General features: G+C 42.0%; 1 protein-coding gene across 2 annotated transcripts in view; it reads left to right on the top strand.

Annotated features, from left to right (window-relative positions):
• Positions 1 to 25,812, top strand: part of sh3yl1 (SH3 and SYLF domain containing 1) — a 113,117-nt gene that overhangs the window by 66,508 nt on the left and 20,797 nt on the right. For both annotated transcript variants that reach the window (XM_072278348.1, XM_072278338.1), the window contains 4 exons: positions 4,979 to 5,091; positions 11,606 to 11,734; positions 22,400 to 22,562; positions 24,618 to 24,687. In XM_072278348.1, coding sequence (XP_072134449.1) covers positions 4,979 to 5,091; positions 11,606 to 11,734; positions 22,400 to 22,562; positions 24,618 to 24,687 — 475 coding nt within the window. The remainder of the gene's footprint in view (positions 1 to 4,978; positions 5,092 to 11,605; positions 11,735 to 22,399; positions 22,563 to 24,617; positions 24,688 to 25,812) is intronic.

Below are 25,812 nucleotides of genomic sequence, written 5' to 3'. Positions count from 1 at the left end.
ACCCTGTTACTGCAATCTTTGGGTTACCACTGATGAAAGATTAATGGCTAGAAAATTTATCTTATTGAACTGGAAAGAGGTCAATCCCCCTACTACATTTAAATGGTTTTCTCAAACTATATCTTGTTTAAATTTAGAGAAAATTAGAAGTGGCACCTCCGACCCTTCGATTAAATTTGAAGAAACTTGGGGACCATTTATTCAACATTTCCATATGATATAGTTTGACCTTTTTGAATCCTTTTTTAACTTAAAATACATGGATAGAGTGGAGTTAACAACATTAATGATTCTATCCAATGTGATATATTAGCCTGTTTTTTTTTCTATAGTTCTGTTTTTTAAATTTTATTAGTTTAGGTTATTACTGCTTAGTTTAATTAATATGTCTAGATCTCTATCGTTAGCTAGTTCCTTGAACCTTTGGTAAGCTTTTCTTCTTGACTAGATATACAACAGCCTTTGTACACCACGGTTCCTGTACCTTACCATCCTTTCCCTGTCTCATTGGAATGTACCTATGCAGAACTCAATGCAAATATCCCCTGAACATTTGCCACATTTCTTCTGTATATTTCCCTGGGAACATCTGTTCTCAATTTATGCTTCCAAGTTCTTGCCTGATATTTCCCCTTACTCCAATTAAAGGCTTTCCTAACTTGTCTGTTCCTATCCCTTTCCAATGCTATGGTAAAGGAGATAGAATTGTGATCACTATCTCCAAAATGCTTTTCCATCTTAGTTGATGAGATAAAATGGTTAAAATAGAAGCAGCAAAACTTAAGAGCAAAATGTTAACCCATGGCCAAGTAATTACACCAGCTGATGTTACCTATAGTTAAAAGTACATAGAACATAGAATAGTACAGCACATTACAGGCCCTTCGGCCCACAATGTTGTGCCGACCCTCAAACCCTGCCTCCCATATAACTCCCACCTTAAATTCCTCCATATACCTGTCTAGTAGTCTCTTAAACTTCACGAGTGTTACTGCCTCCACCACTGACTCAGGCAGTGCATTCCATGCACCAACTACTCTCTGAGTGAAAAACCTTCCTCTAATATCCCCCTTGAACTTCCCACCACTTACCTTAAAGCCATGTCCTCTTGTATTGAGCAAGGGTGCCCTGGGGAAGAGGCGCTGGCTATCCACTCTATCTATTCCTCTTATTATCTTGTACACCTCCATCATGTCTCCTCTCATCCTCCTTCTCTCCAAAGAGTAAAGCCCTAGCTCCCTTAATCTCTGATCATAATGCATACTCTCTAAACCAGGCAGCATCCTGGTAAATCTCCTCTGTACCCTTTCCAATGCTTCCACATCCTTCCTATAGTGAAGCGACCAGAACTGGACACAGTACTCCAAGTGGCCTAACCAGAGTTTTATAGAGCTGCGTCAGTACATCGCGACTCTTAAACTCTATCCCTCGACTTATGAAAGTTAACACTCCATAAGCTTTCTTAACTACCCTATCTACCTGTGAGGCAACTTTCAGGGATCTGTGGACATGTACCCTGAGATCCCTCTGCTCCTCCACACTACCAAGTATCCTGCCATTTACTTTGTACTCTGCCTTGGAGTTTATCCTTCCAAAGTGTACCACCTCACACTTCTCCAGGTTGAACTCCATCTGCCACTTCTCAGCCCACTTCTGCATCCTATCAATGTCTCTCTGCAATCTTCGACAATCCTCTACACTATCTACAACACCACCAACCTTTGTGTCGTCTGCAAACTTGCCAACCCACCCTTCTACCCCCACATCCAGGTCGTTAATAAAAATCACGAAAAGTAGAGATCCCAGAACAGATCCTTGTGGGACACCACTAGTCACAACCCTCCAATCCAAATGTACTCCCTCCACCACGACCCTCTGCCTTCTGCAGGCAAGCCAATTCTGAATCCACCTGGCCAAACTTCCCTGGATCCCATGCTTCTGACTTTCTGATTAAGCCTACCATGTGGAACCTTGTCAAATGCCTTACTAAAATTCATATAGATCATATCCACTGCACTACCCTCATCTATATGCCTAGTCACCTCCTCAAAGAACTCTTATCAGGCTTCACACATCAAAGTTGCTGGTGAACGCACCAGGCCAGGCAGCATCTCTAGGAAGAGGTACAGACAACATTTCAGGCCGAGACCCTTCGTCAGGACTAACTGAAGGAAGAGTTGGTAAGAGATTTGAAAGTGGGAGGGGGAGATGGAGATCAAAAATGATACGACAAGACAGGAGGCAGAGGGATGGAGCCAAGAGCTGGACAGGTGATTGGCAAAGGGGATATGAGAGGATCATGGGATAGGAGGCCCAGGGAGAAAGACGGTGGTGGGGGGAACCCAGAGGATGGGCAAGGGGTATAGTCAGAGGGACAGAGGGAGAAAAAGGAGAGTGAGAGAAAAAATGTGTGTATAAAAATAAATAACAGATGGGGTACGAGGGAGAGGTGGGGCATTAGCAGAAGTTAGAGAAGTCAATGTTCACGCCATCAGGTTGGAGGCTACTCAGACGGAATATAAGGTGGTGTTCCTCCAACCTGAGTGTGGCTTCATCTTTACAGTAGAGGAGGCCGTGGATAGACATGTCAGAATGGGAATGGGATGTGGAATTAAAATGTGTGGCCACTGGGAGATCCTGCTTTCTCCAGCAGACAGAGCGTAGGTGTTCAGCAAAGCGGTCTCCCAGTCTGCGTCGGGTCTCGCCAATATATAGAAGGCCACATCGGGAGCACCAGAGGCAGTATATCACCCCAGCCGACTCACGTGTGAAGTGTCGCCTCACTTGGAAGGACTGTCTGTGGCCCTGAATGGTGGTAAGGGAAGACGTGTAAGGGCATGTGTAGCACTTGTTCCACTTACAAGGATAAGTGCCAGGAGGGAGAGCAGTGGGGAGGGATGGGGGGAACAAATGGACAAGGGAGTCACGTAGGGAGGGATCCCTGCGGAAAGTGGGGGGGGAGATGTGCTTAGTGGTGGGATCCAGAGGTGGCGGAAGTTACGGAGAATAATATGTTGGACCCAGAGGCTGGTGAGGTGGTAGGTGAGGACCAGGGGAACCCTATTCCTAGTGGGGTGGCGGGAGGATGGAGTTAGAGCAGATGTACGTGAAATGGGGGAGATGCTTTTGAGAGCATAGTTGATGGTGGAGGAAGGGAAGCCCCTTTCTTTAAAAAAGGAGGACATTTCCCTCGTCCTGGAATGAAAAGCCTCACCCTGAGAGCAGATGCGGCGGAGATGGAGGAATTGCGAGAAGGGGATGGCATTTTTGCAAGAGACGGTGAGAAGAGGAATAGTCCAGATAGCTGTGAGAGTCAGTAGGCTTATAGTAGACATCAGTGGATAAGCTGTCTCCAGAGATAGAGACAGAAAGATCTAGAAAGGGGAGGGAGGTGTTGGAAATGGACCAGGTAAACTTGAGGGCAGGCTTGTTAGACACGATCTGCCATTCACAAGGCTATGCTGACTGTCCCTGAGCAGACCGTGATTTTCTAAATGCCCATAGATGCTATCTCTAAGAATCTCTTCCAACAACTTTCCCACCACAGATGTAAGGCTCACTGGTCTATAATTACCTGGACTATCCCTACTACATTTTTTTGAACAAGGGGACAACATTCGCCTCCCTCCAGTGCTCCGGTACCATTCCCATGGACAACGAGGACATAAAGATCCTAGCCAGAGGCTCAGCAATCTCTTCCTTCGCCTCATGGAGCAGCCTGGGGAATATTCCGTCAGGCCCTGGGGACTTATCTGTCCTAGTGTATTTTAACAACTCCAACACCTCCTCTCCCTTGATATCAACATGCTCCAGAACATCAACCTCACTCATATTGTCCTCACCATCATCAAGTTCCCTCTCATTGGTGAATACCGAAGAGAAGTATTCATTGAGGACCTCGCTCCCTTCCACAGCCTCCAGGCACATCTTCCCACCTTTATCTCTAATCGGTCCTACCTTCACTCCTGTCATCCTTTTGTTCTTCACATAATTGACTATAAAATAATTTTTTTCAGGAGAGACAGCAATATTATTTTGATAATAACTTTTGATTGTTAGATGCATTACCTCAAAAAATACTCTTCAAAACACATTAAGTAATCACCAGATGTTACAAGTCAACATGAGAGGAACAGTTTGGCAAGTGTGTCTAATGTTAGTGATATGTTGGTATATTGCGGAGAGAATTTCAGATGAATTCAAATAAGAGAATTTTAGCATATTTTACCCAGGCATATTATCAGATGTGAAAAGAACTGTTTTTATTTTAGGTATGCAATGTTGGATCTAAAACCTCCAGCTTTAGAGGAGCAAAATAAAATGAAAAAGAAGTCTTATTCACTTGCTCTCTCATTCCCACACTTTAGTTTTACTACTTGTGACTTCACACTAAAATAATAGACTGCTGCTACTCTCTCTCAAACCCTTGTGATTCCTTCCCCTTCCCTCTATTCAGCCACTTTCCCATGACCTATTCCATGTCTTCTCTACCACCATGCTTTGAAATCCCCAGCAGATGCCTACAGCTCAGCCCTCTGAAGCATGATGCTTAATCTCAGCACGATAAGTGTCTTGACCAATGTCTGAATCACTAAAGCATGAGGCAGGGAGAAATGGAAGCAGGAAGACTGACTGAAATGAGAAAGGGCAAAGGAGACTGAAAGAAGGAAAATGCTGGTCAACACTTACGATGGGCCTGTTGGCCCATTAAAGTATTCTGTGCCTCTCTCAATATGAATATCCCTGATACACTTCATTTACATTTACTTGACAAGTTTATTGGATACATTGTGTTCAAAAATGCATTTGTCATTGCTGTAGTGGAAGTATGATAATGAAGCAATGAAATCTACGGTTTCTCTGCTGAGACATTTATGCTGTCAACAGTCTCTATAGTATAGATGTATTATTTTATAACATGATATTATAAAGATTGATTGTTATTTCACTAATTAAATTATTTTAACTTTTATGATAGGTGTCTGATTTGGTCATAATCCTGAATCACAAGCGTGCAGTTGATGCTTTTGCAAAAGGGGGAAACCTTACGCTGGGTGGAAATTTTACTGTTGCAGTTGGACCTATTGGCAGGTATTGTTTTGTTTCTTGAAGAATAATTTAATATCTTGTGATAATATTTTTTACAAAAATGCTTCTTTAGGCAGGTTGGGTGCCAATATCTTCCATTAATTTTATGAAGTTCTGACAACTGGTCCTCACACTCAACTATTTCTCTCTCTGCTCCTCCCACTTACTCTAAACCCAAGATGTAACCATGACCAGCATTTTGACAGGCATATACGTGCTTTGTACTCTCAAAATTTCACTTTTGAAGGCCTCCCACTTACCAAGTACAACTTTGCCAGAAAAAAGCCTGTCCTAATTCACCCTTGCCAGATACCATCAGAATTGGCCTTTCTCCTTTTTAGAATCTCAACTTGCGGATCAGACCTACCTTTTTGCATATTTACTTGGAAACCAATGTCACTGTGATCAGTAGATGCAAAGTGTTCCCCCACACAAACTTCTATTACCTGCCCCGTCTCATTCCCTAATAGCAGATCAAGTATCGCACAGTTTTTCATTGTGACTTCTACATACTGTTACAGGAAACTTTCCTAAACACACTTGACCTACTCTATCCCATCTAGTCCTTTTAGAGAATCCCCTTGCAACTCTAGTTTAAACTCAACCCCCCCCCCCCACCTCCATAATGTAGCACTAGCAAACCTTCCCACTAGGTTTTTAGTTCCCTTCCAGTTCAAGTGCAAACAGTTTCTTCTGTACAGGTCTCACTTTTCCTGGAAGAGAGCCCAATGGTCCAAAAACCCGATGGTCCAACTCCTTAGTCATGGGTTTAACTGTATAATATTCTTGTTGCTGACCTCACTAGAATGTGGCATGGGTAGAATCCTGAAATCCCAACCCTGGAGCTCCTGCTACTTACTTGAAATCTAATTTCCTGAACTCACTTTCAAACCACAAGACATAGGGGTAGAATTAGACCATTCGGCCAGTCGAGTCCGCTCTGCCATTCCATCATAGTTGATCCGGGATTCCATTCAACCCCATACACCTGCCTTCTTGCCATATCCTTTGAAGCCCTGACTGATCAGGAAGCGATCAATGTCCGCCTTAAATGTACACGGTCTTGGCCTCCAACCCTGTCTGTGGAAGAGCATTTCACAGATTTATTAATCTCTGGCTGAAAAAAAAATCCTTCTTACCTCTGTTCTAAAGGGTCACCCCTCAATTTTGAGGCTGTGCCCTCTAGTTCTGGATGCCACTAACATGGGAAACATCCTCTCCAGATCCACCCTGTCTAGTCCTTTCAGCATTCGGTAGGTTTCAATGACATCCCCTGCATTCTTCTAAATTCCAGTGAGTACAGGCCCAAAGCTGCCAAATACTCCTCATTAATTAACCTCTTCATTCCAGGGATCATCCTTGTGAACCTCCTCTGGACTCCCTCCAATGACGACACATCCTTTCTAAGATATGAGGCCCAAAATTGTTGATAATACTCCAATGCGGCCTGATTAGTGTCTTATAAAGGCTCAGCCTTATCTCCTTCCTTTTATCTTCTATTCCCCTTGAAATAAGTGGCAACATTGCATATGCCTTCTTAATCATACACTTAACCTGTAAATAAACCTTCTGGGAGTCTTGCATAAGGAGTCCTAAATCCCACTGCACCTCTGATGTTTGAGCCTTCTTCCCATTTAGATAATAGTCCACACTATTGTTACTTTTACCAAAATGCATTGTCATACATTTCGCAACACTGTATTCCATCTGCTATTTTTGCCCATTCTTCCAAAGCATTGCTTCCTCAGCACTACCCACCCTCCACCTATTTCGTATCATCCGCAAACTTTGCCACAAAGCCATCAATTCCATTATCTAAATCACTGACAAACAACGTGAAAAGCAGTGGTCCCAAAGCTGACTCCTGAGGAACACCACGAGACACTGGCAGCCAACCATGCCAGTATCTTTCCTGTAAAGCCATAGGATTTTAACTTGTTAAGCAGCCTCATGGAGCACCTTATCAAACGCCTTCTGGATTGTTACACCCAATCTAAGATGGCCTTTCCCCTAATAGGCTCAAACACAGCTGCTCTAAAAAGCCACTCTAAAAAGGCATTCAACAAATTCTTTCTCTTGTGATGTGACACCAACCTGATTTTCCCATTCCCTTGCATTTTGAATCCCCCATTACAAGTCATAACCCTTATCACATGCCTTTTCCAGCTCCCTTTGCAACTTCAACTCCAACCCCACATCTTGTCTACTATTAGGAGGCCTATATATGATTCCCATAGTGGTTTTTTGACCCTTACAATTTCTTAAGTCCACCCAAAAGATTCAGCTTTCTTTGATGTTATGTCACCTCTTTCTAAAGATGTAATTCCATCTCTTACCAACTGACCCCCATCACCACCTATGCTTTCCTGCCTGTCCTTTCGATACAAAGTATATTCTTTGATGTTAAGCTCCCACCTATGACCTTCTTTCAGTCATGACTCAATGATGCCCACAACGTCATACCGACCAATCTCTAATTGCGCCAAGAGTTTGTTCACCTTATTCTGAATGCTACACACATTTAAATACAGCACCTTCAGTCCTGCATTCTTCACCTTTTTAAATTTTGCCTCTGTGGTACAATTTAACTCTTTGCTCTGTCTACATTTGTACCCAATCATTGGCTTGTCCTTCCTTACATTCATGTTACACCCATCATCTACTTGTAAACCTGCTGGCTCATCCTCAGCTCTATCATAATGGTTCCCATCCCCCTGCCATATTAGTTTAAACCATTCCAACAGCTCTAGTGAATCTGCCTGCAAGAATATTGATCCCCTTTGGATTCAAGTGCAACCTGTCCCTTTTTATACAAGTCCCATCTGCCCCAGAAGAGATCCCATTATCCAGAAAATTGAATCCCTGCTCCCTGCTCCAATTCTTCAGCCACACATTTATCTGCCACCTCATTCTATTCCTATCCTTACTGTCGTGTGGCACAGGCAGCAATCCTGAGATTACTACCTTTGAGGTCCTATTTCTCAGCTTCCTTCCTAACTCCCTGTATTCTTTTTTCAGGACCTCCTCCCTTTTTCTTCCTATTTCATTGGTACCAATATGTACCACTTTACAGAACCTCGTCACTCTTCCTACCTATGGCATTGGTACCTAATAGACCATGACCTCTGGCTGTTCACCCTCCCAGTTATGAATGCTGGGGACTCAGTCCAAATGTCCCAGACCCTGGCACCAGGAGGCAACATAAGAATTTTGTTCTCATCCACAGAACCTCCTTTTTATACATCAAACTAATAAATCCCCTATCACCACAACTTGCCTCTTCTTCCCCCTTCCCTTCTGAGTCACAGAGTCACATTCAGTGCCAAAGACATGGAGACTTTCTTCGGCTGTGTCATTTCACCATCCCCTCCCCCCCCCCCCCCCAACAGTACCAACAGTATCCAAAGTGATATGCCTGTTGTTGAGGGGAATGGCCACAGGGGTAGTCTGCACTGGCTGTTTAACACCTTCCTGACTTTCACTCAGTTTCCTGTGTCCTGCACAGGAAATGTAATGTTATTCTTTTATTCAGGAATGGGAATAGAGATCATCTTGGAAACTATGGTGGTAGGGAGACTATTAGAGAATATTCCTGGGATAGGATGTAGGAGCCTGTGGAAAACTACAGCCTAGTGAGGGATAGTCAGTATGACTTTGTGGAGAGCAAGCATGTCTTGCTATCTTGATTGAGCCTTTTGAGAAGGTGGCAAAGGTGATCAATGAAAGTAGCGTTGTAGATGTTGACTACATGGATTTTAATAAGGCTCTTGATAAAGTGCCTCATGGTAGTCTCATCCATATGAATGGGATCTGCGGTGATCTGGACATTTGAATTTGGAACTGGCTTGCCCATAGGAGACAGGGTGTAGAGGTAAATTGGACCTCTAATTCAAATTAGACTGGTGGTGTTATGCAGGGATCTATACTGGGACCTCTGCTGATTGACTTGGATGAAAATACGAATGGATGGGTTAGTAAGTTGGCAGACAACATAAAGATTTGGGGGGGGGTGCAGGTTGACAGATTGTGGTAGAAGATTGTTAAGGGTTTACAGCAGGACACTGATCAGTTGCTGAGAAATAGTAGGTGGTGTTTAGTATGGACTAGTGTGAGGTGTTCCACTTTGGGAGAATAAATGTATAATGACCATTGTTAGTTCATCCTTGTTCCTTGAGTATTTTCTGCTCAGAGGCATCTCACTTTGGCACCTTGGAAGCAACACACCATCCTGCCATCACTTCTGAGGCTGCAGAATATTCTGTCTTCCCCCTTTTCCCTAACAAGTCTTCTGTCACTATCACTCTGTCTGACTCCACCCTTTCCTTTAGAGCCTCAGGGGCAGTGATGTGACTAAGCTGCTAACCCCTGAAGGAACATCCCCCTGTCAACATATCACCTGTGGAATCAGAGGAGCCAACACACTTGACCACTATTACACCACCATCAAGAACACCTATTGTGCCATCCCACATGGTTGCTTTGGAAAATCCAAATACCTAGCTGTACTTAAACTTACAGCACACAGGCAGACTCTGAGGACTGCAACATTATGATTGGCTGTGATGCTTCACTCCCAGATGAGCTCAACAATTTTTATACATTCTTTGATAAGATAAATGAAACTACACCTGTGTGAATCCATGCAGCATTTGGTGACCCTGTGGCCTCTGACTTGGAGGCCAATGTCCGAACGTCTTTCAAGAGGGAGAACCCTCACAAGGCATCAGGCCCTGATGGTGAACATGGTAGGGCACTGAAGACTTACGCCAGCCAACTGATGGAAGTGTTCAAGGACATCTTCAGTCTCTCACTGCTACAGTCAGAGGTTCCCAACTGCTTCAAAAGGATGACAATCATACCAGAGCCCAAGAAGACCAGGGTGAGCTGCCTCAATGACTATAACCAAGATGCTCTCACATCGACTGTGATGAAGTTTTTTGAGAGGTTGGTCATGGCTAGAATCAATTCTTGCCTAAGCAAGGACCTGGGCCCACTGCAATTTTTAATCGACACTATGACCTACAGGGGATGCAATCTCATTGGTTCTCCACTTAACGCTGGACAATCTGGACCTACATCAGGTTGCTATTTATTCATTGCAGCTCAGAATTCAAATCATCATACTCTTGTACTAATAAATAATCTTCAAAGCCTGGGCCTCTGGAACTGGATCTTTGACTTCCTCATCAGGAGACCACATTGGAATTAACATCACCTCCTCACTGACAGTCAACTCTGACACACATTAAGGATGTGTGCTTAGCCCACTGCTCTCCTCTCTCTACACCTATGACTGTGTAGCTAGTATCTATAAATATGCCAATGACACAACTATTGGCAGAATTTCAGAAGATGATGAGTCGTACAGGAGTGAGGTAGATCAGTTGGTTGATATCATCCTGAGTGATTCCCATTTCTTACAGGAAACACATTTTTTGTGGTATGACAACAAAGTCAATCACAATAATTACCTGTGCTTGTTTGGAAAACACGTTTTGCGTTAAATTCTCCAAAAGCTTGTATCTTCAGTAACCTATACGTATCATATTTTGCAACTTATTTTGAATTTCTGAATAGTTTACAAGTGAAAGTAAACTCTTCACTTTTTTTTGTCAAACATGACTTTTCTTCAACAACGTAGGTGGTGTACATTTCTCCTCTAAATTCACGAGTGACCATCTTAGAATATGTTGTTGCCTTGGCCCTTCTACATGTGCTATAACCAAAAACCAATCTGTAATCTGGAGTGAATATTTCAATGATGCCATAGAATTTGGCAAGAAGGATGAAATTAAATAAATTTACTATTGGTTATATTTACTTTGAATATTAACAAAATTAACTTTTTAAAAATGTAGTTAATGTGTGAATTTGTTGCTTTCTTGTCAAAGTAGTGGACCTTTTATAGCCTTAGCAACAAAGGGTTGTACTCTGAGTGAAATCACTGTTTGTGGTGTATCAAATTGTACTTGGCAAAGAGCAATATATTAATATGTGAGTAATATTGACCATAACACTAGAAACAAATAGCTCTGTTCCCCTTTGAAAGTGTAGCATTGAATCTTTTACTTTCATTTGAGGTGGTAATTGTGCCTTCAGTTAACATATCCTAAAAATGATGTGACAAAAAGAGCAGAGCTTCAAGTTAACATCTCAGCAGAAAGGGATAGGCAGAAAAACAAATTTGGTAACATGCTAAGTACACTATATTCTAGTGGCTGCACTCTATTCCATATTGAAAATTAAATTCCATTGACTTCAGTGCACAGTAGAAATAATATGTTAGTGCAAGAAGCAAAAACAGATTTTTACTCTTGTTATAGTGAAATATTGCTACATTATTAATCAGCTTAGATAACATGCTCAGATCTCCAGAGTGCAATTTGGAAGCACTTCTTTGGAGGCAAAGCTGAGACATGATCAGTAATCTTATTTGCTTTCAAGGAAGCAAATTATCTGCACTTACATCATTTTTTTCTTATGATGAATTAATGATCATGAGATAATGTTTTTTCAGAAATTTGGAGGGAGATGTTGCTGTTAGGAGTTCAGCTGCAGTGTACACTTACTGCAAATCACGAGGGTTGTTTGCTGGAGTGTCATTAGAGGGATCTTGCTTGATTGAAAGAAAAGAGACCAATCGCAAGTAAGTCACACAGATTTCTCTCTTTCTCTAAATATTTTATTTATATAAGTTGTCATAAATCTATTTAGATATTTGTCTCAGACAGCTGCACTACACAGCAAGTTCGAGGTGGAATAAAGAAAAGTGACCAGTTCGAAAAGGTGCTTTCTGAAAAACAATTAAGCACATAATTGATCAAATGATTTTGCTAAGTCCAACTATTTTAAGGAGTTAATTATTATTTATTTTGCATTGTTTCTATTTATAAATATTTCTGTTTATAAACATATATATGGAAGGAGGAGAAGATGGCGGCGCGACACAGCTCGCAGCGGCCACTCCGGTGGTGATGTCTGTTACTTGTCAAGTAGGGTGCCGTGCACAATCCTGATTTGATGGAGACGGGCGTGAGAGCATGGAAGAACATCTGGTGAAACTTCTGAAATGCCTGCTTCGCTGCTGCTGCTACTGTGTGGTCCAGAATCCCTGGAGGGAAAGGCCCCGAGTCCTCGGCTTTGCTTGTTGCTCGGCAGCCAGGGTGGGGTCGAAGCGCTCGGCAGAGGATGGTGCTCAGAGAGGCTGTGTCGGAGGGGCTGGTTGGAGGCTCGAAGTTTTCGGACAGACTCAGAGTTCGCTGCGGTCAGGTGCTTCCCAGGGTGCTGCATTGGCAAGTTTGCGGCGCTTGGAGGTTCATGGTAGGGAGAGTTCCTCTCTTCTGCTGCCGGCGTAAGATGATGAGGCTTTCGGGACTTTGAGACTTTTTTTTACCATGCCCATGGTCTGCTCTTTATCAAATTATGGTATTGCTTTGCACTGTTGTAACTATATGTTATAATTATGTGGTTTTGGAAGTTTTAGGCTTGGTTTGTCCTGTGTTTTCTTGTGATATCAGTCTGGAGTAATGTTGTATCATTTTTAATGCATGCATTTCTAAATGACAATTAGCAAGGACCGAGTGTACTCATAATCTAATCTAAGACTTTTGCACAGTACGGTACTTGTCGACATGGAGTACAGTCAAGAACGTTGGGAATAGAGAAAGTGGAGTGCCACGGAAGGAGTATGGGACAGTTGGCAGAGAAGGAGTGCCAGGGGTGGGGAGTGGCTTGAGTCCAGACACACCCAGCCCTGAGTCACCAGGCAAGACAATTTGGTTCCAAACAATTGGTTTATTGATAATTACAGAATGTGTCTCTGGAACTTCCTGCTCCCTTCCCCTTTTCCCAACCATGGTTTCCCTCTCTCTGCCATCTTGCAACTCTCAGTCCCCAATGGAGACCCATATCAGAACAGTACGGTGCAATACATAAAATCACAATGGTCCTGTGTAAAAGTCTTAGGCACCCTAACAATATATATGTGCTTCTGTTCATCAAATCAGATTGCAGTTATGGTTTTAAATTTAACTTAACAGTGTAGTCATCATAATTACTGATTTAAAAAAATAAATAGGTGCCCTCTTTGTCTACCATAGCCAGATTGTGCCATACGTGTTTCCATTTTTTTTAATATGTTGGGTTGTAATGAAGGCATACTGCATAAATGCCTCCATAGGGATAGTAAAGAAGGTGTTTGGCTCACTTGTCGTCATGGGTTGTGGCGTAGAATACAAAAGTCGGGAGGTTGTGTTGTAGCTGTATAAAACATTGGTTTGATCATATTTGGAGTGTTCACTGCATTACAAGTTTTGGAGAGGATGAATTAGAGATCACCAAGATGTTGCCTGGTTACGAGAGTGTCAGTCCCAAAGAGAGTTTAGACACGCTTAGTGTCTTGGTGAGTCTGAATGTTGCGACAGCCTGCAGTTGAAATACAGCTTGTCTGCCGAGTGAACACTGGGGGACAGCACCGACTCCAGCATCCTCAGAGTTCTCACTTCTCCCCTCTCCCACTGGGCAGAAGATACAAAAGCCTGAAAGTATATATGACCAGGATCAAGAACAGCTTCTACACCCCACTGTTATCAGAATGGTGAATGGCTCGCTTGTACGATAAAATGGACACACAGGCTGTTGCAACATTCATGAACTAAGGGACTTGGATTATATTTTTTTTGTGTGACTATTTTACTACTATTTTAGATGTGTTATATGTGCCTCGTGCTGTGCTCTGACTGTTGGTATTGTGTTTTACACCTTGGACCCAGAGGAACACTTGTTTCATTTGGCTATATTTATGGGTATTCATGTATGGTTGAATAACAATTAAACTTGAACATGAAGTTGAACTTGAGAATGTCTGGGGTTGGTGGTGTCTTTGGTTATGCTGGCTGCTTTACCGATGTAGTGAGAAATGTAGACAGAGTTCATAAAAGGGAGTCCAGTTTTTGTGATGTGCTGAGCTGTGTCCACAACTCTCTGCGGTTACCTGCAGTCACAGGCAGACCAGTTGCCATACAAAGTCATAATGCCTCCATCTAGGTGCATCGATAAAACTGGTTGATGGGAATATGCCAAATTTCCTTAAACTCCTGAGGAATGGAGGTGTTGGAAGCTTTCACCTATGCAGTTGCACCAGGATTATGCACTTTCATCTATGAGGTTGCACAATGGAAGACTTTCAAAGAGATTTTTCACGGTGCTCAACAAAAGTATATTCCAGTTAAAAATAAGGACAGTAAGGGTGGGGAGAGCCAGCTTTCGGTAACTAAGGAAGTAAAAGAAGGCATCAAATTAAAAGCTTGTGCATACAAAGTTGCCAAGAGTAGTGGGAAAGCAGAAGATTGGAACAAATTTAAAAAGCAACAAAGAATCACTGAGTGAGCAATAAAGGGAAGCTAGATTATGAAGATAAACTAGCACTAAACTTAAAAACAGATGGTAAAAGTTTTTATAATTATATAAAGTGGAAAAGAGTTTCTAAAGTGAACGCAAGTCCTTTGGAGGATGAGAAGGGGGATGTGATATTGGGTAATGAGGAAATGACAGAGGCTTTGAATGACTATTTTATGGATAGGATGGCAGGTGAGGATTTCGATACAATAGCTATCACTAAGGATTTAGGCAAAAGGCAGGTAACTATAGGCCAGTTAGTTTAATATCTGTAGTTGGGAAAATGCTTGAAGCTGTCATTAAAGAATAGTGAGACATCTGGAAAGAAATGGATCCATCAGGCAGACGCAGCATGGATTCAGCAAAGGCAGGCCCTGTTTGACAAGCTTACTGGAATTATTTGAGGATATGACGAGCACAGTGGATAGAGTGGAACAGGTAGATGTTATTTACTTGGATTTCTGGAAGGCGTTTGTTAAGGCGCAGCATAAAAGACTGATCCATAAGATAAGGATGTATAGAGCTGGGAGTAATGTATGAGCGTAGACAGAAGATTGGTTAACTGATAGAAAGCAGAGAATTGGGATACATGGGTGTTACTCTGGTTGGCAATCAGTGGCGAGCAGTGTACCGGTGCTGGGCCACAACTGTTCATGATATACATTAACGATCTGGAAGAGGGGACCAAGTGTAGTGTATTTATGTTTGCTGATGATACTAAATTGAGTGGAAAAGCATATTGTGTAGAAGATACAGAAAGTCTGCAGAGAGATATAGATAGGTTAAGTGACTGGGCAAGAATCTGGCTGATGGAGTACAATGTTGGTAAATGTGAGGTCATCCACCTAGGAAGGAAAAAGGAAAGAGGAGATTACTATTTAAATGGTAAAAAATTGCAGCTTGCTGCTGTGCAGAGGGACTTGGGAGTGTTTGAGCATGAATCACTAAAGGTCGGTTTGCAGGTGCAGCAAGCTATCAAGAAGGCAAATGGAATGTTGTCCTTCATTGCTAGAGGGATTGAATTTAAGTGCAGGGAGGTTATGCTGCAACTGTGATGAGGCTGCACCTGGAGTACAACATGCAGTTCTGGTCTTACCTGAGGAAGGATATACTGGCTTTGGAGGCTGTGCAGAGGTGGTTTACCAGGTTGTTTCCAGAGATGAGGGGATTCGACTATGAGGAGAGATTGAGTCACCTGGGACTGTACTTGCTGGAATTCAGCAGAATGAGAGTAAATCTGATAGAAACATATAAAATTATGAAAGGGATAGATAAGATAGAGACAGGAGAGTTGTTTCCACTGGTAGATGAGACTAGAACTAAGGGACATAGCCTCAAGATCCGGGGGAGTAGATTTAGGATGGAGATGAGGAGGAACTGCTTTTCCCAGAGAGTGGTGAATGTGTGGAATTCTCTGCCCAATGAAGCAGTGGAGGCTACCTCAGTAAATATATTTAAGACAAGGTTGGATAGATTTTTGCATAGTAGGGGAATTAGGGGTTATGAGGAAAAGGCAGGTAGGTGGAGATGAGTCCATGGTCAGATTAGTCAGATCTTATTGAATGGCAGAGCAAGCTTGACGGGTCAGATGGCCGACTCTTTCTCCTATTTCTTATGTTCTTAATTGAAATTGTTTGGTATGCCTATGTTTAAAATCCTTATTTTTATGAGTTATGAACCGGTAGAGCACATTAACTAAAGGGATTGTTTTGATTAATTAAGCTAGCAATTGTTTTACTGTTGGAGAGTGAGTAAATGGTGAACTCCCAAGAAATGCAGAACAGGAGGGAAAAGTATGTGAACTACCGGGATAACTAGACCAGGGACAGAATGAGGAGGAGTGATTAAGGATGATGAGGAGGGCAGAGCGAAAAGCATTATCAAGGATGCATCTCGCCCTAACCATGGACTTTTTACTCTCCTCCCATCCAGTAGGCGCTACAGGAGCCTCTGCTCCCACACCAGCAGGCTCAGGAAGAGCTTCTTCCCTGAGACTGTGACCCTGCTGAACCTCACGTCACAGCGCTAAGCAGTATTGCACACCATATTGTACTACTGTCTCAGTACTTTTATATGTAGCCCCCGGTAAGCCTCAGGCTCGCTCAACTTGCTTTTGTCTAGGGGAAGCAGCCTTCAGCCCCGCCAGACTGCGTAATTAAGTTTGTGTGGATGCTGTGTGATGTACCCCACCCTGCCAAATGACGGACAGTACACCATATATGATTAAATGATTACAATTTTATAGATATTATTGGAACTATGTAACTAATAGAGATAAAATATAAAAGGAAGGTAAAAGGCGCCAAACTTATCAAAGTTCAATCTCTTCGTGCACAAACAGTTGGAGCTCAAGTAACAGAGTCTTCTTTCCACCATTCGATCCCCTCCGGCCTCCTCGACCTGCCGCCTGGGACTAACCACAGTGGTCGACCAGACGCTCCACACGAGTCTGTCTTCATCTCCTCTCCTCGCCGAAGACTCTCGAACTCCAGCTTGAGGTCCGACCCGTCGGCCAGCTCACAGCATCGTGTCCTCGTCCTCCCTCCCTCCCTCCCTCCCTCCCTCCCTCTCTCTCCCTCTCCCTCCCTCCCTCTCTCTCCCTCTCCCTCTCCCTCTCCCTCTCCCTCTCCCTCTCCCTCTCCCTCCCTCCCTCCCTCCCTCCCTCCCTCCCTCCCTCCCTCCCTCTCTCCCTCTCTCCCTCTCTCCCTCTCTCCCTCTCTCCCTCTCTCCCTCTCTCCCTCTCTCCCTCTCTCCCTCTCTCCCTCTCTCCCTCTCTCCCTCTCTCCCTATCGCGCCTTTTCCACAAAAACCCGCGCATCACAATAGCTTACAGACATACAAGAAAGAATAACACCTATTCCAATTGGTTAACAAATGGATACAATCTTGCTTATCAGTAATATAACCCAAACAAGCTGCTAGAAAGAGAACCACTGTCTCAGCAGTTAACATCACAGAGAAGCCATTATAATTATAACATAACAAAGAAACCATTTTAATTAGCCTACGCAGTAACATAAAAGAAGAAGCCCCTTACATATATTTGTATGCTGTAGCACTTACTTTTTTATTCGCAGCTATTTTGTAAATGATACTATTCTTTTGCGCTTCTGGTCAGATGCTAATTGCATTTCATTGGCTTTGTATCTGTACTCAGCACATTGACAATAAAGTTGAATCTAATCTAATGAGGCAAAGGGGCAAGGTTAGCAGGAGAATTAGCATTGCCAAACCATTCTGTCACAATTATTATTGCACCTGCTTCAACCAAGTTTTTCTGACAGTTCTTTCTACATGTGCACCACTCTCTGCATGAAGAAGTTGCTGTTCAGATCTCTTAAATCTTTTACCTCTCATATAAACACATGCCATCTTACTCCCCCTTACCTGGAAAAAAAGACGATAGATTTCACCCTAGGTATATCACTCATGATTTTATACACCTGTATAATGTCACCCCTCATTCTTTAATGCTCCAAGGAATGATGTCCTAGCTTCTGCTATCAGACTCTCGAATTCTTGTACATCCTCATAGATCTTCTCCCCATATCTTCTGCACAATTTGCTTTTCCACTCAATTTAGTAACATCAGCAAACTTAGATACACTACACTTCTTCCAGATCATTAATGTATATCGTGAACAGTTGTGGGACCAGCACTGACCCCAGCGGCACACCACTCACCACTCATTGCCAACCAAAGTAACACCCATGTATCCCAACTCTCTGCTTTCTATTAACCAATCCTCTACCCATGCTAATACATCCCCAACTCTATGCATCCTTATCTTATGCAGAAGTCTTTTACGTGTCACCTTATCGAATGCCTTCCAGAAATCCAAGTAAATAACATCCATCTGTTCTGTTCTATCCGCTACACTCATTATACCCTCAAAGAACTCCAGTAAGTTTGTCAACCAGGACCTGCTTTTGCTGAATCCATGCTGCATCTGCCTGATGGATCCATTTCTTTCCAGGTGCCGTGTTATTTTTTCTTCAATGATAGCTTCAAGCATTTTCTCAACTACAGATGTTAAACTAACTTGCCTATAGTTACTTGCCTTTTGCCTACATGCATTTTTGAGCAGTGGTGTGACATTCACTGTCTTCTAATCTGCTGGGACCTGCCCAGAGTCCAGAAAATTTTTGTAAATTATCACCAAAGCCTCTACTATAACTTCTGCATGTCTTTCAGTACCCTGGGGTGCATCCTATCAGGACCACGGAACTTGTCTATCTTCAGGCTCACAAGTTTGATCAGCACTACCTCTTTATAGATAGCTATTGGTCCTCACTTCCCATCGTATCCATAACATCTCTCTTTGGTATGTTAGACAGTTTCTCCACCGTGAAGACTGACACAAAATAGTTATTCAAAGCCTCTGCCATTTCCTCATTATCCAATATCAATTCCCCCTTCTTGTCCTCCAAGAAATCTACGTTCAATAAAAACTTTCACTATCCATTTTTATATTTTGTGCTAGTTTATTTTCATAATTTAGCATCCCTTTGTTTATTGCTCACTTAGTTTGTTGCTTTTTAAAGTTGTCCCAATCTTCCAGTTTCCCACTACTCTTGGTGACTTTGTATGCACAAGCTTTTAGTTTGATGCCTTCTTTTATTTCCTTAGTTACTGAAAGCTGGCTCTTCCCACCCTTACAGTCCTTGCTTTTAACTGGAATATACTTACATTGAGCACCATGAAAAATCTCTTTGAATGTCTTCCACTGTTTCTCAACTGTCCCACCATATAGCCTGTGTTTCCAGTCTACACTAGACAAATCCTTCCTCATCCCATTGTAATCTTCATTGTTTAAGCAAAATACAATGGTTTTAGATTGGACTATTGCACCCTCCATTTGTATGAGAAATTCAATCATACTGTGGTATGATTGGCAGGAGGAGAAGATGGCAGCGTGATGCTGTGCACGCAGCTCTCCGGTGAAATGATATCGTATCTGTTAAATAGGGGCCATGGACAATTATGATTTGATGGAGACAGACGTGAGAAGCACAAAGGAACATCTGGAGAAATTTCTGAAATGCCCAGTTCGCTGCCGCTGCTACTGTGCGATCGAGAATCTCCGGAGGGAAGGCCCCAGAGTCCCCAGCTTTGCTTGCTGCTGGCGACCGAGGCTGAGGTCGAAGCACTTGGATAGAGATGGTGCTCGGTACTCGGTGTCAGAGGGCTGATCAGAGCTCGAAGTTTTCCGACAACTCAGAGTCGGACTGTAGTCAGGCATGGCAGGGAGGGTTTTCTTCCTTCTCCCGTCTGCGTGAGACGTGGGACTTTCGAGAGACTTTGAACTTTTTTGCTGTGCCATGGCCTGTTCTTCATCAAGTTATGGTATTGTTGCACTGTTGTAACTATATGTTATAATTATGTGGTTTTGTCAGTTTTTCGATCTTGGTCTGTTGTGTGTTTCTGTGATATCACACCTGAGGAATATTGTATCATTTCTTAATGTATGCATTACTAAATGACAATAAAAGAGGACTGCGTGTCCTCATAATCTAACCTAATCTAAGTCACTCTTTCTGAGAGGATCCCTAACTACAAGATCACTAATTTTACCTGTCTCATTGCACAGGACCAGATCTGAGATAGCACGTTCTCTTGTAGGTTGAGTAGCATGTTGTTCAAGAAAGCTATCATGGTTGCATTCTATGAAATTCTCCTCAAGACTGCCTCGACCAACTTGCTTCACCCAATCTGTGTGCAAGTTAAAGTCCCCTAGATAACTGCTGCTCCATTCTTACATGCTTCAGCTATTTCTGTTTATTGCCTGTGCCACTGTAATGTTATTATTCAGTGGCTGATAGATAACCCCCACCAGTGATTTTTTTTTTTCCCTTTACTATTCCTAATCTCCACCCAGATGGATTCAGCATTCTGCTCCTTATGTCATCTCTCACTGTTGCCCTGACCTCACCTTTAATTAAGAGTGCTACCCCACCTCCATTACCTTCCTGCCTATCCTTCCATATTACCTGATATCCCTGGATACTTAATTCCCAATCTCTCTGTAATGGCCACTAAATCATACCTGTTTGTACTGGTTTGTGTCACAAGTTCACTGACCTTGTTTCAAATACTATGGGCATTCAAATAATGTGCCCTCACACTCATTGTGGTTTTAAAATCTTGTAATCTTTTACTCTTTTGCACTTAACTTTTCTTCACTCCACTCTTATTTTTCTCTTGTTTATCTTTTGCTTTTTCTTTATCTTTATCCACACACTTTTTTACTTTATCCATACTTCTCCAGTCTGTTGAACCCACCCCCCTACTATTTAGTTTAATGACCTATCCACAGTGCCAGAGATTACTACCTTTTTGGTAACACACATCAAAGTTGCTTTGCAAAGTAACAAACTTTGATGGGTGTTGCTTGAATTTCCAGCATCTGCAGAATTCCTTGTGTTTACCACCTTTTTGGTTCTGTTTTTTAATTTAGTCCCCAGCTGCTCAAATTCTCTCAGCAGAACCTCTTCCCTCGTTATATCCATGTCATTGGTGCCCACACAGACCACAACAACTGGATCTTTTCCCTCCCACTGCAAATTCCTCTGCAGGTCAGATAAGATGTCCCAAACCCGGGCATCAGGCAGGTAACACAGCCTTCGGGATGCTGTATCCTCGCGATAGAGAACTCTGTCTATTCCCCTGACTATACTATCCCCAATTATACTATATTTCTCTTCTTTCCCCTCTCTTGAATGGTTCCCTGAACTACAGTGCTTATCATTCCCACAGCCTCCACTCAGGGAGCAACAATCTCAGACCTATTGGGCAAGCTCAAGGGCTCAGGCTCCTCCAGCACTGTGTCTTGGAACCCACTACACACCTCACTCGCAGTCACACCCTCTTGTCCTTGACTGCAGACCGAATTTGAGGCAGTTAATCTAATGGGTGTGACTGCCTCCTGAAACAGAGCGTTCAGGTAACTCTTCTCCTCCCTGATGTGCCGCAGTGTTTGAAGCTCAGATTCCAGGTCGTCATCTTTGAGCCTGATTTGATCTCAGGTTCCAGGTCGTCAAATTTGAAGGCAGAATACAGGGTTAATGGCAGGATTCTTAGCAATATGGAGGAACGGAAGGATCTTGGGTTTCACATCCATGAACCCCCTCAAAGTTGCTGTGGGTTGATAGGTTGTAAAAAGTGTATGGTGTGATGGTCTTCATTAGTTGGGAGTTTGAGCTCAAGTGCCATGAGATTATGTTGCAGCTGTGTAGAACCATGGTTAGACCACACTTGTAATATTGCATTCAATTCTGGTTGCCTCTTTATAGGAAGGATGTGGAAGCTTTAGAGAGAATGCAGAGATGATTTACCTGAATGCTGCCTGGATTAGAGTAATGTTTTATGAGGATAGGTTAAGTGAGCCAGCTTTTTTCTTTGGAGGGAAGGAGGATGAGAGCTGACTTGACAAGAGTTTTACAAAATGATAAGGGTCATAGATCAAGTAGGTAGCCAGAGACTTTTTCCCAGGGTGCAAATAGCTAATATGAGGGGGTTAGTTTTACGTTGATGGGAGGATGTCAGGTATGTTTTTTTTTACACAGAGGGTGGTGCATACATGGTATGTCCTGCCAGGGATGGTGATACAGTTAGATACATTAAGAAACTCATAGATAGGCACATGGATGATAGAAAAATGGAGGGCTATGTAGGAGGGAAGGGATAGATTGATCTTAGAGTACATTATAAAGTCAGTGCAAAATAGTGGGGTGAAGAGCCTGTACTGTACAGCGGTGTTTTGTATTTTATGTTCTACATGAACTTTAGATTACTTTCTTAATATAAAATCACTTCATGTTTATTCTGAATTAAAATATTGAACCAATAGTGTATAATGCACAATATTTCCATAGTTCTGAAAACATTAATTTTCTAAAAAATGTGTTTAAATAGATTTTACTGCCAGGACATCAGAGCAAGTTCAATTTTGTTTGGAGATGTCGAGCCTCCAGATGTAACCCAAGAGCTATATGAAATACTGAACAATTTTACTGAACAGTACCTAAAGGAAGAATCACATGGAATCAAGAAAAAAGTAGCGAAAGTACAAGCAAGGGTTTGTCTTATTTTATATATAAAATTTATATTTTTGCTATAATTCAGTCTCTTTGAAACTGATTTTTCAGTTAGCAGAATCAGGGTAAAGAATTCATTAAAACTCCTTTACATGTTGCCTTCTTTGCATGTTATGTCATTTCTTACCACCTTGGGCAAACACGTTAAAGTTGATTCATGCATTAACCAAACTAATTTGATTTCTGCAAGTTATTTTTACAAACATTCATATCTCTGCTGTTCAAACTTCCTTGGTAAATGTTGCCTCCTTTATGCTTCTAGCAATTTTATTATATACTCCACTTATTAAAATTATAGTTGGAAACAAATTTTCTGATATACAATGTAGAATCCAGAATAAAAGTGACGTAGTATTTCAGAAGTAAATTCAAAATAAATTGTTAAAAATCCCCAATTATTAAAAGCTTAAGAAAGCTTTTAAATGTTTTCTTATTTATATTAAACTATGAAGTATAGAGATCAAAATTGCTTCCATAATAATCAGTGTGAGTCCTTGGGATTTCGTAAAGCACTTTGTGGAAAATAAGTATTACTTATACTTGGTGGCCACTTTACTAGGTACCTCCTGTACTTGACTGTGTATGTTCATTGTCTTCTGCAGCTGCAGCGCATCCACTTCAAGGTTCAACAAGGTGCATTTGGAGATGATGTTCTGCATACCACTGTTGGAAAGCATGGTTATTTGAGTTATGGTGGCCTTGCTGTCAGCTTGAACCAGTCTGGCCATTCTCCTATGACTACACTTATTAATAACGCTTTTTAAGCCATAGAAATGCCACTTTTTTTTGTTTCTCACACCCTTCTCTGTAAACTCTAGAGACTTGTGTGTGAACATCTTAAGATATCAGCAGTTTCTGAGATCACCCCATCTGGCATCATTAATCATTCCATGGTTAAAGTCACTTAGATCAAATTTCTTCCCTATTCTGATGTTTGGTCTGAACAACAATTTGACCAAATCTACATGCTTTTAAGCATTGAGTTGCTGCCACGTGATTGGCTGATTAGATATTTACATTAACAAGCAGGCGTATGGGTGTACTTAATAAAGTGGCCACTGAGTGTATGTTCTGTTTTGGATTGAAACATGGTCAATTGATGTAACCGTCCACAGAGATTGAAGAGATAAATTGCCATCCCTCCTTTTGGTGGCATTGACTGGGAGCTCGATGTTGACCAATGTTTTATAAAGTAGTGCAGGGACTTGCCTACTCTGTGCCGTGGCTAATGAAGACAATCATCCTAAATACCACCTTCATTAATGTTTCTACCTGTGCTGCCATCTAAAAGTTGATAATCTTCACCCCTTGGTTCCTCAGTTCCCTCCACAGTGCTTCCTTTCATGGTAAATGTCCAATCCTCAGTGGACACCCCAAAAAAAAAAACATCTTCTCAAGTATATTGTGGTTCTTCTGCTGCACCTTCTATTCTGGGTGTTGCTTTCTATTATGATCTCAGATTACCAGTAGCTTTGTTGCATGTAGATTTGATTTCTATACCTCCTTTATCCCATTCAGTGAAACTATCAAAAGTGAGATGACTCTGATAAATTAGCACTCAATCTGGCCCTAGATGAAAAAACTCGAATAACTAATCTATTACCCTCTCACCCATTTGCCTCAGAAGGTCTTTAGTTTGTTAAAGGAGGCCTTAAATTTTGACTGCTAATTAGAATAAGAAAGAATACTTGGTTGAAGAATGATTGTAGACCTTGAACGTAGCTTTTGGTTTATGGACTACACCACATCATCGGTTGACAACTGCTAAAACGTGCAGGCTGAAATTTACAAGCTAAGTATTACATAAAATTGTTAGATCCATGGATTATATGTCAATATCATTGCTAGTGACCTTCGTGCTATCTGCACTATTTTAAGTAATCTACAGGAAGTCTGTGTGCTATCCTTCAAGAATAATGAGTCCTGAATATATATTTAATTGTTGCTTAACCAGACTGCCTGGACCTGAAATTTTGATGATGAAGGCATAGATATATTCATTCATTCTGCATAATTGTACTTTTTTAATTATACAGCTCAAAGAACCAGGAAAATTTTCACCTAGGTCACTACGTACCCAAACATCAGTGAATGGAAGGGTAGAAGGTATGTGTCTGAGTATTGCTATAGTACATTATTTTTCAACTTGCCGTTTTCAAGTGGGACAAGCGGGAAGCTGATTCCAATCTCACATTCTGTGCTACAAAAGATGGTCTCAATATAAAATCAAAAATTACATGCTGCATTTGTGTGAAAATTCCTTTTTTAATTAATATCATTGCAAATGTGACATTCTAATTTTTTTCATTGATGCAATATTGTAGGGAATCAGGCTTTGGTTAGGTTTTAGTTCAACAGGATTAAGTCAGAATCAGAGTCAGGTTTATTATCACTGAAATATGACGTGAAATTTGTTAACTTAGCAGCAGCAGCTCAATACAATACATAACCTAGAAGAGAAAAAAATAATAATAAATAAATTACAGTATATGTATATTGAATAGATTAAAAAACGTAGAACATAGAAAGACATGCAAAAAAACAGAAAGAAGAGGCCTGCGTACTCCAAAGGACATCAGTCTCCTCTGGAAGTAGAGACGACTCTGGCTATTCTTGTACACAGCCTCTGTGTTGGTGCTCCATTCAAGTCTGTCATCTAGGTGCACCCCCAGGTACTAGTAGGTCATCACCACATCCACGTCCTCACCACCAGTAGTAACAGGGAGCAGAGCAGGCTTAGTCTTCCTAAAGTCTATCACCATCTCCTTTGTCTTACTAATGTTAAGCTCTAGATGATTCAGCTTGCACCATTTGGCATAGTCCTCCACTATCTTCCCAACCGTTACTGAGTCATCAGAGAATTTCTGCAGATGACATGACTCAGTGTTGTACCTAAAGTCCGAGGTATACAGGGGAAACAAGAAAGGAACCGATACAGTCTCCTGTGGGGCCCCAGTGCTGCTTATAGACATGTCTGACTCGCAGCTCTGAAGCCACACATACTGTGGTCTGCCAGTCACATATTCCATTATCCAGGATACAATGGAAGTGGCAGCCTGCATCGAAAGGAGCTTTTCTCCCAGCAATGAGGGCTGTATGGTATTGAAGGCACTCAAGAAATCACAAACATGATCCTCACATTGTTGCCCTGCTTATCCAAATGGGAGTAGGCTGTGTTCAGCAGATAGATGACAGCATCGTCATCTCCAATTAGTGGGAAGTTTGAGGTTT

Source organism: Mobula birostris, chromosome 2, assembly GCF_030028105.1.
Source record: "Mobula birostris isolate sMobBir1 chromosome 2, sMobBir1.hap1, whole genome shotgun sequence".
Classification (NCBI taxonomy): Eukaryota; Metazoa; Chordata; class Chondrichthyes; order Myliobatiformes; family Myliobatidae; genus Mobula; species Mobula birostris.
Note: the sequence above shows the minus strand (reverse complement) of the source record. Positions and strands in the feature narration are given on the sequence as shown.